The following is a 13,570-nucleotide window of genomic DNA, read 5'->3' on the forward strand; positions in this document are numbered from 1 at the left end:
TTCAATTCTAAGCTTTTAATTCAAAGAACGAGAACAAAGCATAAACCACAGTCCCTTGTCAACAGAGGGCTATAAACGCAAGTGACAATGTATGTGTGCAGCATTCAAAGATCTCCTAAGAATATCAAAAGGCCTTGTTACACATTGGTTTAAGTGACACATTTTTGGGGGGTGGGGTGCGGGGGGCAGAGGAGAAACATTTCCAACATTAGATACTGGTATATTGGCAAAATGAGACCGAAGGCAGTGGGGTGAACCTCATCAAAAACACATCATGGACAAAAGAAAGCAGAAATTTCTAAAACCGACTGCTGACGAGGACACTGGGATCCTGTGGAGATACCAAGAGAAACTAAAGATAGCCAGGATATAAGCAGAGGACCAAAGCCCAGGGAGAGGCACCTTCCAGCATCTTAAGCACAAATGATGGAGCTGCCGCAGGGTTGGTACTGCCAGGCAATGGCCAAGGCCCGCATTTTAGTCCCCGACTCTGCTGCTGGTCTTTCTCCTCGCTGTCAGCACTTGTCCTGAGCGAGAGAGCAGCAACAGGATCAAAAAGAAAACTTCCAACATGCAAATAAAAAAGGCTCCCATTTGTGGTTTAGTGCAACCATTTTTGGTTTTAAGGAGAAAAGTGGCGTTTGTGGGTTTTGTTTCCCGAGAAAAACTGGACAGCCAGCAATTCCTGCTTAATGTTATCCCGCTCCCTTTGAAATCCCAGTTTCATAGCTTGCAAGGAGTTCAGGGCTAAGTAACTCAACGGTCCCAGGAAAGACCTCCTTGGAACAGGGCTGGGCTGAGCTTATGAATATTTGAAAGCCTAGAGCGTTTTGTTTGGGGGGGCGGGGACACTGCCCCTATGCATTTCAAGGTGGTGTAGGGAAATTTCAACAGCAGGGTGGAAAACTCATCAGCATGACCCCAGCAGCTCCATGCTGCTGAGCACAGTGTTTAAACCCCAGAATTTATGCTATAAGGTGATGGGAGCTGTTTTGAGGGACGTGAGAATCTATATAGGTTGGCAGCAAAGCGGATTCTAGAGGAGTGCAAGTTCTGTGCATCCCTCCACCCTAAAAAATGTCACCACGCCGCTCCAAAAATAGCCAAAATGCCACACACACAAACAAACTTTTGCGGAGGACCACAAAAGAGAGATGTTTTGCCACAGTTCCTTTGTTGTTGTGACAAATTCATTTACTGCACTTCCGAGCGTCCCCCACAAGAAACAGTCTAGTATGGCCAATCATCTTGCAGAATCAGCAGAATCTACCTATCCCTGCTTGAGTTTCAGGAGCAACTTGGAGCGGGGCGTCACTTATTAGTCTTCAATCCAGTTTACTTAACACTACAGGAAATGGGAGTTCTAAAGACAGCCTCCTTCCATTTTGTGCCCCTCTTGGAATACAACTCGTATCAGCCCCAGCCAGGTTAGCCTATGGTCAGGGATGATGGGAGTTGTAGAGGGCTGAAGATCTCCATTCTAGGAGAAGAAATCAGAGCAGGGGGAGGGTGGGGGGCTGGAAGAGGAGAGGTTTTATTTCCCAGACAGCTGATTGTAGAGCAACGGCACATAGTTGTCCCACTCGGCCTGGTAGCATGTTCCTGCCACGGGGGGCCCCAGCTTATACTTCTTGCGGAAACCTTCCACTTTGAAATTGCCCCGTTTATCCCCGGACCGGTTGCTGAGGATGGGCTCGTTGCATTCCAGCTCCTGGGCTTGCTCGTAGACCAGCCACACGTAGCGATGGAGCCCTGCAGCGTGCGAGAGAGAAAACAAGGGTTGCGCACTTGCGTCAGGAGGAAGCGATCGCGAACCTCCCCTCCATCACACTCAAGTCACAACCATCCAGTAACAAAGTGGATCCCAAAGTGGGTGGTGTCACCCCTGAGGGGGCAAGGGATTACCTGGGGGGGTGCTTAGAGGCAAGGGGAGGCAGGAGGGTGCTGGGAGGTGTAATAGTTTATCAAATTTTGAAAAGCTGGTATCACTGGATCAAGGCCATTAATTCTGCAGAATAAAACTAAATCGTTTGGATTTCGATGAAATGTGCAACTCATTGTTACTGTTTTGAATTTTATTACAGTGGTACCTCGGGTTACATATGCTTCAGGTTACAGACTCCGCTAACCCAGAAATAGTGCTTCAGGTTAAGAACTTTGCTTCAGGATGAGAACAGAAATCATGGTCTGGTGGTGCGGTGGCAGCAGGGGGCCCCATTAACTAAAGTGGTGCTTCAGGTTAAGAACAGTTTCAGGTTAAGAACGGACCTCCGGATCGAATTAAGTACTTAACCCGAGGTACCACTGTGTCTTCCTTAGAGGGTGATGCAAACCACTATTCCGAATAATGCTTTTTAATAGGGTAGGGGGCACTGGCGATGAGTTTATCAAACCAAGGGCCCAACCTTTCAGGGGGGGGGGGAACATGGCAGTAACATATGCACAGGATTCTGATTTTATTTTATTATTTTGCAAATAATTTTTGTTGCATTGTTGTAACAAAATACAGTCGTATCTTGGTTCTCGAAGAAGGCATTCCACAAGGCAGGCACCACTACCAAAGGCCCTCTGCCTGGTTCCATGTAACTTTGCTTCTTGCAGTGAGGGAACAGCAAGAAGGCCTTGAGAGCTGGATCTCAGTGTCTCAGGCTGATTGATGGGGGTGACAGGGCCGAGGCCGTTTAGGGCTTTAAAGGTCAGCACCAACGCTTTACGGAAATGTACTAGGAGCCTGTGTCCTTATGCTCTTCTTTCAGCCATGCAAATTCCTGAAGCAGAATTGTTTAGCTTTGCAGCTTTTCTTCTGCTGTTTCCAACCTGCCCGGATCCAACGGGTCTGCTTTCCCCCGCAAAAGTGCAAGCTGAGTCAAGACACTCAACAGACCTTGCCTTAAAGCAATGGGGCCAGCATTGCTGCTTGCTTACCTGTTCCTTTAGGTGGTCCAGATCCCACGTAGTCCGACAAGACGGTGCCGCTGCTGATGTCATTGCCTTTCATATTGACCACTAGGAAGTGGTGCCACTCCCTAGAGAGATAGAGAGAGAGAGAGCGCGAGCGCGCATACATCTGCCTCAGTTTCCCCAGAGTAAATCTTGCAGGAACACTAAAAAATTAGACCCTCAAAGCAGTTTAGTAAAAACGTAAAATAAAACCGAGAGGAAAAAACCACAAACATACTTTAAAACATACAAAAGTAAAAATACTAAAGAGATTAAAATTAGCTCAAGTTTCTAAGCATCCGGGTGGACTTGTCTCAACAAGGTTTTAGCAGGAGCCAAAAAGAGGGCAGTGAAGGTTGCCTGCTTGATGTCAATAGGCAGGGAGTTCCTATTCTTATACCTAGTCTTATACAGGTCCTGCCAGATGCTGATGAGGCTCTTTCTGATGGCAATCAATCAAGCCTTTACTGCCCTATTACGTCAGGCTTATGCAGGCCATCAAGCAGACATCTAATAGTTAACCCATTTCCAATTTTAGTTTTTTAAAATAGTATTTATTGCTTTGTTTTTATGTATAATGGATGTAAACCACTCTTTTTCATGAATAGCGGCATTGTTCTTATATACAAAATATAAATAAAAGGTCTTTGTCAGGCATTGAAACGGATGGTTCAAATTTTGCAGCGCAGCCACAGACATCTCTGCATACAGGAACAAGTGCTGGGATTTGTCTACTATAGAGGTGAGGTCTGCTTTTCCCTTACCTCCAAGGGAAGACCCCCTGCAACCTCCAGATCACCTATCAATTGCCTCATTTGACCTTGAAAGGTAAGAAATCTTTATATATTATTAAAAACAACAACACACTTCTTTTCTGCAAATCCTGGCTTCCCTTCTGGATCAAATCTGGCATGGAAATTCTGGATCTCACAGCCTGTCCCTCTCACCTGAACTTTGGGTTTTTCCTGCTGGGTGCATCGGGGTCAGTAAGGACCAAAGTGTAGAGCTTTTCTGCACTGCAGTTCTCCCAGTCAATCTTCGTCGGGCGATTCTTGACCTGCCAGAAACAAAACGGCAAGACCTTTAGAACCTATTCAAAAATATAAAAACGAAGACAACACATTCACCATCATCCAGCCAATCAAACCATGCCTTAACCAAAGTCACATTCACACAATACCTTTAAAGCACTATGACGCCAGCAGCAATGGCTCCCCCCACCAAAAAAATCGGGGAACTGTATTTGTTAGGGGTGCCGAGAAATTCAAGGAGGCCCCTATTTGACCCCAAAAAGACTCCTGAATTTTTTTGATATTGATGCTGCATTTTATGTTGTATTTTATGCTGTTTTAAAGTCACATTTTAATCAACGTTTTATATTTGCTTTTAGCCGCCCTGAGCCCAGTTTTTAAACCAGGAAGGGTGGGGTATTATTATTAATAATAATAATAATAATTCTGCTCCCAGAGCTACAGTTCCCAGTGGTTTAACCATCAAATGCTCTTCACTGGGAACTTTGAAAACTGGCAGGGGCCTCCTACAACTCTCAGCACGTTTAACAAACTACAACTCCCAGAAGTCCACAGGGGACAGTTATATACAGTTTTCCTGCAGGGGCACCAAGCACAGGCCTGCAGCTGGGATTCACTTAGTTTAGGGATGAGGATCCTGCAGCCCTCCAGAAGTTGTTAAGAGCTGCAATCCTGTCATTGGACTGACAGGAGTCAGCTGGGGTTGATAGGAGTCAGAAGATCATGTGTTCCCAACTGGGAAAGAGAGAGAGGTAAGGCTGGATTTTATCTAGGGGAACTCAGGGACAGCCCACCTGCCATTGAATATGTGGTCATTCAAAAGTGCACCACTGGGACTGGTGCTTTCTGACAGCAAACATAGGAAGCTGCCTTCCTCCTCCTCCTCCTCCTCCTCCTCCTTCTCCATCTTCTTCTTCTTCTTCTTCTTCTTCTTCTTCTTCTTCTTCTTCTTCTTCTTCTTCAGCTTCCTATGTTTGCTGTCAGAAAATACCAGTCCTGATGGGATACTTACAGAGTATACCTAAAAGAACACTGTAAAAATTTAAATTCTTTGGCAGGTTTGGAGTGACCCCTGCATGACAGTAGGAAATTTTACAAAACCAATACAATTGAGACAATTTAGGAGAGACAATGGAACGTGCGCAGTTGAAAATGCAACTTAGGAACCACAATGGGGCAATCGGAAGTCATAATGGAATCTGTTACGTATGAATCTAAATTTTCTTTTTGGTAATATGAATCGATTTTGGATTGTTTTTGTTGATTTTTTTTCTTTGTAAAATTAACAAAGCATTATTTTTTTTTAAAAAAAAAAACATCATAGGAAGGTGCCTTTTACAGAGTCTGGCCATGGGCCCATCTTTTTCAAGCTTGCCTGCACTGACCGGCAGCTGTTGTCTAGGGTTGCAGGCAGGGTGCTCTCCCAGCCCCACCAGAAGATAGGAGGGATTAGAACTTGCGACCTTCTCCAGGGCCGCAGTCAACTTAGCCGCAAGCAGCAGCAGCTCCGCACCGCTCCCGTTGCCGGTGACGCCTCTCCCGGAGGGTGCAAAGGGCGGCTGGCGCCCGTGCGCTGCTCCCCCTTTGCTGCACGCCAGTCCCGGCACGCGCTCCAGGGGCTCCGGCAGCAGCCTGGCATCGGAGGAGGCGGGGCAGGCCAGACCCGGGCAGGCCGCTTGCAAGTTCCAGCCTCCCTCCTCGTCCTATCCTATTTCAGGCAGATGCCATATTCTCAACGGTTGCATTTTTGGCACAACCCCTCCGCCCCTTAGGGAAAAAAACCAACCCCAAATCTTATCGTCCTGTCTATTCTAAAGGAATCTCTCTCTGAAGCAGCGAACAGATGGATGGCAAATTAAAAAAACCTCACTGTCTTAAAATAAATTGCAGAACTGACGCACACACACCCTTCCAATTGGGATTCCTTTGCCCTCATCCTCAAGTGCACAAATTCCTCGGTGGAAGCAAAAAGCGCTCTGCGCCTTTTCGAAAGCAAGGCGCTTTTAATTCTTAATTTTTATCTGCTTGCAGCGGGTCACCGGCGCTAGACGAGGGAGGCCATGTACCACGCGCGGGCCTTGCTACCTCGCGTGGTTGCAAACGCACGATATATTTTATTTTCTGCAAAAGGGGGAGGTCCCACTGCGCACCTAGCAGCCGTTTTCTTGGGTGATCTCGACCCAAGGAGAGACGGACGCATGCAAAAAAAAAAAAAAAAGCAGGCGCCGCTTTTCGCGTTGAAGGGGGAAGGCAGGGCAATTGTAGCCATTGTGCAAAAGGTTGGAGGAGCGCCTTGCATCTTGGGGTGTGTGTGTGTGCGCAATTTCTTTGCACGGGAAGGGATTGTGGCGGGAGTGGATTACCTGGGTGGGAGTGAGGACTTTGCCCAGCTCGTCGATCTCCACCGACCCGTAGTTGACCGAAAGAGGAACCGCCGGCTTCTCATCCACCTCCAAGAGTTCTAGGGATACGTCCCAGTCAGAAAGATCTACCGCCATCTTCGCAAAAAGAAAACACCCAGAAAGCCGCTTGATCTCTCCCGGGCAAAGATCGCGCGCGCAAGCCCCCTATCTCCCGTCTGAGCAAGAGAATCTGGTGCTAGATGAGTGACAGCGACCTCCTGTAATCCTAGAGGAGGCGGGACCTATCTGTCTCATGCCCATTGGCTCTTGGTAGAGGGAGGGGTGTGCCGGTGGGGGGGTGTTCTTTGGAGAGGAGGGGTCGAAGCCTCTGGAAATGTCATAGAGCCGAGATGGGGGTCCTGGCATCCCCAGCCTAATGTGGTCCCCCCCAAGCTCCCCATCCGGCCCTCGAGACCTGTGCCGCCTATAGACTTGAAAGTGCCTGCATGAAAAATAGATATTAAAAGCAGCCACCTAATTAAGGGCCACCTTTTCTAATCAATCAAAATATTATAATCACCTAAAACGCCCTGTTTGCGCAGAAGTGACTTCTTATGCCTTAAGGGGTGCAGTTAAGAGTTCAATGGGGCTTACTTCTGAGTAAATAGAAACAGGATTGCTTTCTAAGGACTGCATTTTTTTAAAAAAAATACTTTTATTAAACACTTTCAACATACCAAATTATCAGTCCAAATAATCAATTACATTATTTCCCCCTCCCCTCCCCCTCCCAGTTCTTCCCTCAGCTCCCCTCTCTCATTTCTTTGCACATGCTGTTCTCTGCATGTTATAAAATTGTACAGATCCTTGCCTTATCTGTCATGTGTTTTGGTGGATGTTTATTCAAAACTTGCCAAGGAGTCCAATTCATTTTGTTGTCTTTTTAGATAGTTGGTGAAAAGTTCCCATTCTTCCTGGAATTGTCCTTGTCCTTGTCCTTGTCACGCAGTTTATATGTCAATTTAGCCAATTCAGCATAGCTCATCACTTTTTCTTGCCACTGTTCTTCCGTTGGGATTTCCTCATTCTTCCATCCTTGTGCACTAAGGTCTGCAATTAGAGGGATCAGGTGAAAAAGAGAGGGTGGGACTTCTGCACCTTTAATAGTTGGTTAGAAGAGGGAATTCGGTTTTCTATGCAGCAATTAAAGGTGCAGGAGCCCCAAACTATTTTTCATTTGGTCACCCTGGCTGCAATCCAGAACCCACTTACCTGGGAGCAAGTCCCACTGAACAGAATGAGGCTAACTTCTGAGCTACAATTTCCAGAGATGTAATCTTTAAGGTGTCACAAGTCCCTTTGCCATTTCCACTTCTGAGCAGACAATGATGCAGAGGATATTTTGGCCACTCAATGAAGTCTGGGATTCCTAGCATAAAAAGAATATCAACATTATTGATGTACCCGTTGCATTGATGTCCTGCATTTCCACAAAAGAGCTTACATGGTCCTCTTTGGGCTAGCTAGGACAAGAGTTGATTAGCCCAAGGGAACCCAGTGAGCTTCTGGGCTGAGCAGGGATTCGAATCAAGACTTCTGCAGCCCTAGTCTGACTCAGTTGCCATCGTTCCAGGCACCATCAGTCTTTTGCAAAACAAAGAGCACAACAAAACCTTAAATATCTACAGTGCAATCCTAATCATGTCTGCTCAGAAGTAAGTCCTACTGAATTCAGTTAAGCTTATTCCCAGGTAAGTAGGGTTATTATTACGTTCATTTTCTTCAGGCACACCATCTATGGGGGAGCTTGCGGGGGGGGGGGAGACCTCCCCAATTTTCAATGAGGGGAGTGGGCCCCCTCCATATTCTGCAGCTGGGTGGGTCCTGTTGGGCTTTTCGGAGGGTGTGACGAGCCCTGTTGAATGGGCGCCAGGCCTCCCTGATGTTCAGTAGAACCCGGTGCACCTCGTTTTGTTATTCTCCCTTCACCACAAGGTGGCAGGACAGGTCACGGGAATTTCAAAGCACAGTACAGTGGTACCTCGGGTTAAGTACTTAATTCGTTCCGGAGGTCCGTTCTTAACCTGAAACTGTTCTTAGCCTGAAGCACCACTTTAGCTAATGGGGCCTCCCGCTGCCGCCACACAATTTCTATTCTCATCCTGAAGCAAAGTTCTTAACCCAAGGTACTATTTCTGGGTTAGCAGAGTCTGTAACCTGAAGCATATGTAACCTGAAGCGTCTGTAACCCGAGGTACCACTGTAATAAAATCAGATAAATAATTTTCAACTTGGATTGCCAGACTGAGTTATTTTCTGGACCACCGCATTACGTTTCAAAGTAATTTAGTATTTGATGTGTTATTGTAATGATGCATTGATTTGCATTTTCGTGGTTCTGTTGTCAGCCATTTTGAGCTTGTTTTGCGGCATATACACTTAAATAAGAAAAAGAGAGAACATTTTGCTGCTGTTAGCTCACTTCTGGGCCTGTCGCTTGTTCTCACCTCTTCACTCCCTGTTCCTATTCCACACATACACATGCCCGCTATACTTTCCTTCTGGAAGGAGCTTTGCCTCACTGTTTTTATATCCTGTTTCCTTCTGTATCTGGTGGAGGCTGGTCCATTAGGGCGAATGAGGCCCTGCCCTACCAATCTGTGGCTGCCTCCTGCCGGCTTCCACCTGCCTGCCTACTTTACTAACAACCAGCCCAGTGGGTGGCCCTGTCAGCTTCCTCCTCCTCCGTCTTAGTGCTGCCCCTGCAAAATTCAACAGGAAGGAGGATGGGGACAAAACTAGAATATGTTGGCTCCACCAATCATTTGATCTGGCGCCACCTACTGTCGGGCTCCCTGCCTTCCACCCTACCAGTCCCAAAGGGCACCAGCCACAACAACTCTGCCTAAGAATGTGGAGTACCACTGGGCTATGTGGCTTGAGGCGGATTCCTATGAGGGTGGTGCTGTGGTCTAAACCACTGAGCCTCCTGGGCTTGCCAATCGGAAGGTTGGTGGTTCAAATCTGCATGACGGGGTGAGCTCCCGTTGCTCTGTTCCAGCTCCTGCCAACCTAGCAGTTCGAAAGCATACCAGCGCAAGTAGCTAAATAGGTACTGCTGTGGCAGGAAGGTAAATGGCGTTTCCGTGCACTCTGGACCTTGTCATGGTGTCCCATTGTGCCAAAAGTGGTTTAGTCCTGCTGGCCCCGTGACTTGGAAAAGCTGTCTGTGGACAAACGCTGGCTCTCTTGGCCTGAAAAGCGAGATGAGTGCTGCACCCTATAGTCACCTTTGACTGGACTTAACCATTCAGGTCCTTTACCTTTACCTATGTAGCCTCTGAAGAGGAGAGACCATGCCTAATAATTTGTCTGGGACACCTTAATCCAAGGATGGAGAGCCAAGGGCTTACCAGGTATTTAATGGACTCCAATTCCCATCAACCCCAGCCAGCATGACTAATATTAAGGAATTATGGGGGCTGCTACAGATGCGGGGCTTGGGGCAAACTTTGAGGGGATAGGCAATGGAGTGGGTGCGGTGTAAAAGGAGGGAGTTTGGCCAGGTGTGGGGGAAGGCGGTTTGGCAGATGGCGAGCAGAGCGGGCAGGAGTGATGGCCCTTAGAATATGCATATGTTTTAGGACCCTCCTTATGCTTCTGATTCCAAATGGTTTAAGCAGGTTTTCATATAGGATTTTTCTGCCCTGGGACTTTATGGTGAAAGGTGGCAAATAATAATAATAATAATAATAATAATAATAATAATAATAATAATAATAGGTAAGGACAGTAAATGGGAGGTGCCTGCAGGCCTCTACATACATGCTGCTTTTAGGAAGCAAGTGGTGCCAATTTGTATGTTCGCTCACACCCTAAAAAATAGACAGGCAAAGGGAGATCCTGGAAACTGAGCGTATTTGCACACTCACGCGCACACACAATTCTATATTGCTCCATCCTCACACATGTTGAAAAATGGTTCCAAAACAAGTCTTCTGCCCCAAAGTGTTTGCACAACTGGGATGTGGGTGAGCAGGAGGCACTTGTTCTCCATTCCCCCAACTTAACTTTAAACACAGCAGCTATTTTCTCAACCTTGAAGATGGCAAAATAAACAAAAACCCTATTAAACACAGGGTCTCCAAAACAGGTATCAAGTCTTTATACCTTTTGAGCTCGGAATGTTTCCTGGATGTCGTCTTCCTTGGTTTGGATTTCATCTGGCGGCCTTTTCCTCCTTCCTAGTCTTTCTTGAGCCATCTCCCCCTGCTGACCCCTCACTTTCTTCTGACTTTCCTTGCTTGATACATCAATCATCCTCAAGACGTTGATCTCTGTGGCATCGTCTAGGTGATGGCTTTTTCTCCTGCATTTATTCCTTCCCTTCTTTGGCTTTTCTCTCCTATTCCTCTCCTTCCTTTTCCGGTAGTCTGTTACCGACTGTGCTGCGATGAGAAGCTCCTGGAAGTTTTAAGCATGGAGAACCGCACACAATCGGCTGCATTCCTTATTCGTCCAGCTCCTCTTAGTTGTAAACACCCTGCACCGCTCTTTGTTTATTGCTGCTCAAAATGGTAGGTTTCTCCTGGTTATCTTGCATCTCATAGGTTGCCAAGCTCCTCCTCTGACACCTCTGGGTTGGCCTGTCTTCCCAGTGGACCTGTGGGCGAGGATGTTTGCAGAGAATGGTGCTACTACAACTTTCCCTCTCTGTGGGTGTGTTATGGGTGTGTACAGTTGTTGCTGATATCTTTGCTTAATGGCATCTGTTCTGTTTTCAGTTTCTGGGGAGCATAATCCTTCCTCTGTGATGGGGAGGAAACTCCCTTTAGGAAGCCTTTCCAAATGCACTCCCGTAGAAAGTGGGGAAATACTATATGTTCAGTGGATTATAATTAACTTGTGCAACAAAAGGTTGGTTGCTTGGTACGTGGGGAGGAGCAGCTGTGACAGGTGGCACAGCCAGGTGTGGAAACAAAGTCCTACAGGGATGGAGGAGAAACGAGATTCAGTGGGCATTTAAAGTCAAAACCTATCTGATCCACATTTTCCGAAACACGATAAAAACTCAGCCATTTTTCAAAATTTGCACCGAATTTTGCAAGGCAGATCTTCAGCTAAGTAACATATACAAAAATGCATATGCTAATGTAAGGTTTCCATAGAACTGCATCTATTAGTGAAAACAACACACACAATTGCATTATACTTGGGGAAGTTGCTTTGCAATCGTGTGGCTATTAGGCAAAACTGCAAACAAAACTGCTATTTAGGGGAAATTTTCATTCATACGCTGATGAATTTTCATAGGGACATCTTTTTTTAAAAAAAGTCACAAAATGATGTTGGAATGAAGAGAACTGAAGACTGGAAAAATGTGAATCCTAGGAATTGTGGAGTTGGAAAGGACACCAAGGGTCATCTAGTCGAACCCCCTGCAATGCTGAAAAAAACTGAAATCAACAGATTCACCTCTCTTACAAGGCAGCCACAAACTCTCGTGGCAGAATCACTCTTAGATGAATCTTCACCCCTCCACTTCTCTTGCTCTCTTATATGCACTTGAATTTTGGACCTACCTTTTGCAAAAAATTATCAAGGTATTTTATTTACTTAAAATTTACTTATTTACTTAAAACCTATTTGCTGTTGTAATGATTACCAGAATAAGCGTTAGTGCAGATGGCTGCAGCACGATAGCTGCCAGGAGTGAGATCAGAGGTCTGTGCTGGTTCACAATCTGCTACCGAGCCAAGTTCAGGTTTTGTTACTCTTAGCGTAAAAAGCCCTTAAAAACTTGGGACCAGTGTACCTACGAGATCACCTTAATCTACATATGCCCACTTGACCACTTTGATCTGCAGAATTGGCTCTGCTACAGGGGCCACATATGGAGGTCCAGCGCCGAGGGCCTTCTGGCGGTTCCCTCATTGGGAGAAGCAAAGCTACAGGAAACCAGGCAGAGGGCCTTCTTGGTAGTGGCGCCCGCCCTGTGGAACGCCCTTCCAGCAGATGTCAAAGCGATAAAACAACTACCTGACATTCAGAAGACATCTTAAGGCAGCCCTGTTCAGGGAAGTTTTTAACGTGTGATATTTTATTGTATTTTTGCTTTCTATGGAAGCCGCCCAGAGTGGCTGGGGAGGCCCAACCAGATGGGTGGGGTATAAATAATAAATTATTATTATTATTAGTACCCCTTCCGTATTTGTAAGAACTAAATCGTTTGGTGTGGCAGTCCCTACACTTTGGAACTCCCTGCCTATTGAGATCAAGCAGGCGCCTTCGTTGCAGCTCTTTTCGACGCCTGCTAAAAAACATTCCTGTTTAGGCAAGCCTTCCCAGATGCTTACAGAGTTGAGGTAATTTTAATCCCTTTTAGTATTTTCACTTTTCTATGTTTTAAAAGTAGGCTTGTGTTTCTTGACTGTACTGTTTTATCTTTTGTAAATAGTTTTGAGGTTGTTGTTTTTTCCAATTAAATTTTATGAAATATAAATAAAAACAAAAGGAGCCACCAGCTCCTTCGTCCCTTCCAATAAAATTTGACGGGTCCACCCCCCCCTCAGTCGATGGGCATTGTTATTCAAATGGTGTGCGTATGCCACATATTCTGATCAATTATGCACAGCAGGGCTTACCCGGGCACTCCAATATTTTATTCAAGTCTGTGCCAGATTACCAAATGGGCAGAATAAACACTGGCCTATGGGCCCCATGAGTTTTGGGGGGCCCGTGACAACGGATTAAAATAATATTGACTTGATCTTGAAATTGGTTTATTAAAATTGTGACAACCGATTAAAATAATATTGATATTGAAATTGTTGGTTGGTAAAACCAAAAACGTATTAGGAGATCATTTGCGAGTCCCCCCCCCCCGATTTCGACTGCCTAGGGGCCTCCACGGGGTTTAATCTGGCACTGATTCGAGTTGCCCCCGCCCCCTGCGTGTGTGTATTTATGATTTATTTTTTCATCTAATAAATTGCACGGGGTTGGACTAGATGACCCTTGGGTCCCTTCCAGCTCTATGATGCTGGGATCTAATAAATTGCATGCCGGCCTTCACCCGAAGATCGAAGGGGGTTCACGACATAAAAGCGTCAGATGAAGCGCACATCGGAGTTCCCCAGTAGCTTCGTCCTTCTCCAGAGCCGACGCTAGGCGGAGAAATGGAGCCGAGCATCGCAGCCTCTTGCAAAGGGGGTCAAGGCCCGGATCCGCCCACGACGGGGCGGGGAAGCCGCCGAA

The 13,570-nt window shown here is 46.3% G+C and overlaps 1 protein-coding gene across 1 annotated transcript; it reads right to left on the reverse strand.

Annotated features, from left to right (window-relative positions):
• On the reverse strand, positions 1-10,887 carry LOC310834232 (phosphatidylethanolamine-binding protein 1-like). The gene is made up of 5 exons (XM_083717778.1): positions 10,484-10,887; positions 6,335-7,742; positions 3,888-3,997; positions 2,926-3,026; positions 1-1,752 (listed from the first exon to the last, which is right to left on the reverse strand). The coding sequence occupies exons 2-5, from the start codon at positions 6,467-6,469 to the stop codon at positions 1,535-1,537; spliced, it is 564 nt and encodes a 187-aa protein (XP_083573904.1). The 5' UTR covers positions 6,470-7,742; positions 10,484-10,887; the 3' UTR covers positions 1-1,534.
• Positions 10,888-13,570: the final 2,683 nt, after the last annotated feature.

The sequence above is a fragment of the Podarcis gaigeae genome, assembly GCF_964106915.1.
Source record: "Podarcis gaigeae genome assembly, chromosome: 16".
NCBI lineage: Eukaryota > Metazoa > Chordata > Lepidosauria > Squamata > Lacertidae > Podarcis > Podarcis gaigeae.

Excerpts from the sequence above, each read along its gene's own strand:
- LOC310834232 (XM_083717778.1), bottom strand. The coding sequence starts at position 6,469 with ATGGCGGTAGATCTTTCTGACTGGGACGTATCCCTAGAACTCTTGGAG. Across the intron at positions 3,998-6,334 it reads AAGTCCTCACTCCCACCCAG|GTCAAGAATCGCCCGACGAA; the intron begins GTAATCCACTCC and ends TGTTTCTGGCAG. Across the intron at positions 3,027-3,887 it reads AGGAAAAACCCAAAGTTCAG|GGAGTGGCACCACTTCCTAG; the intron begins GTGAGAGGGACA and ends CTATCTCTCTAG.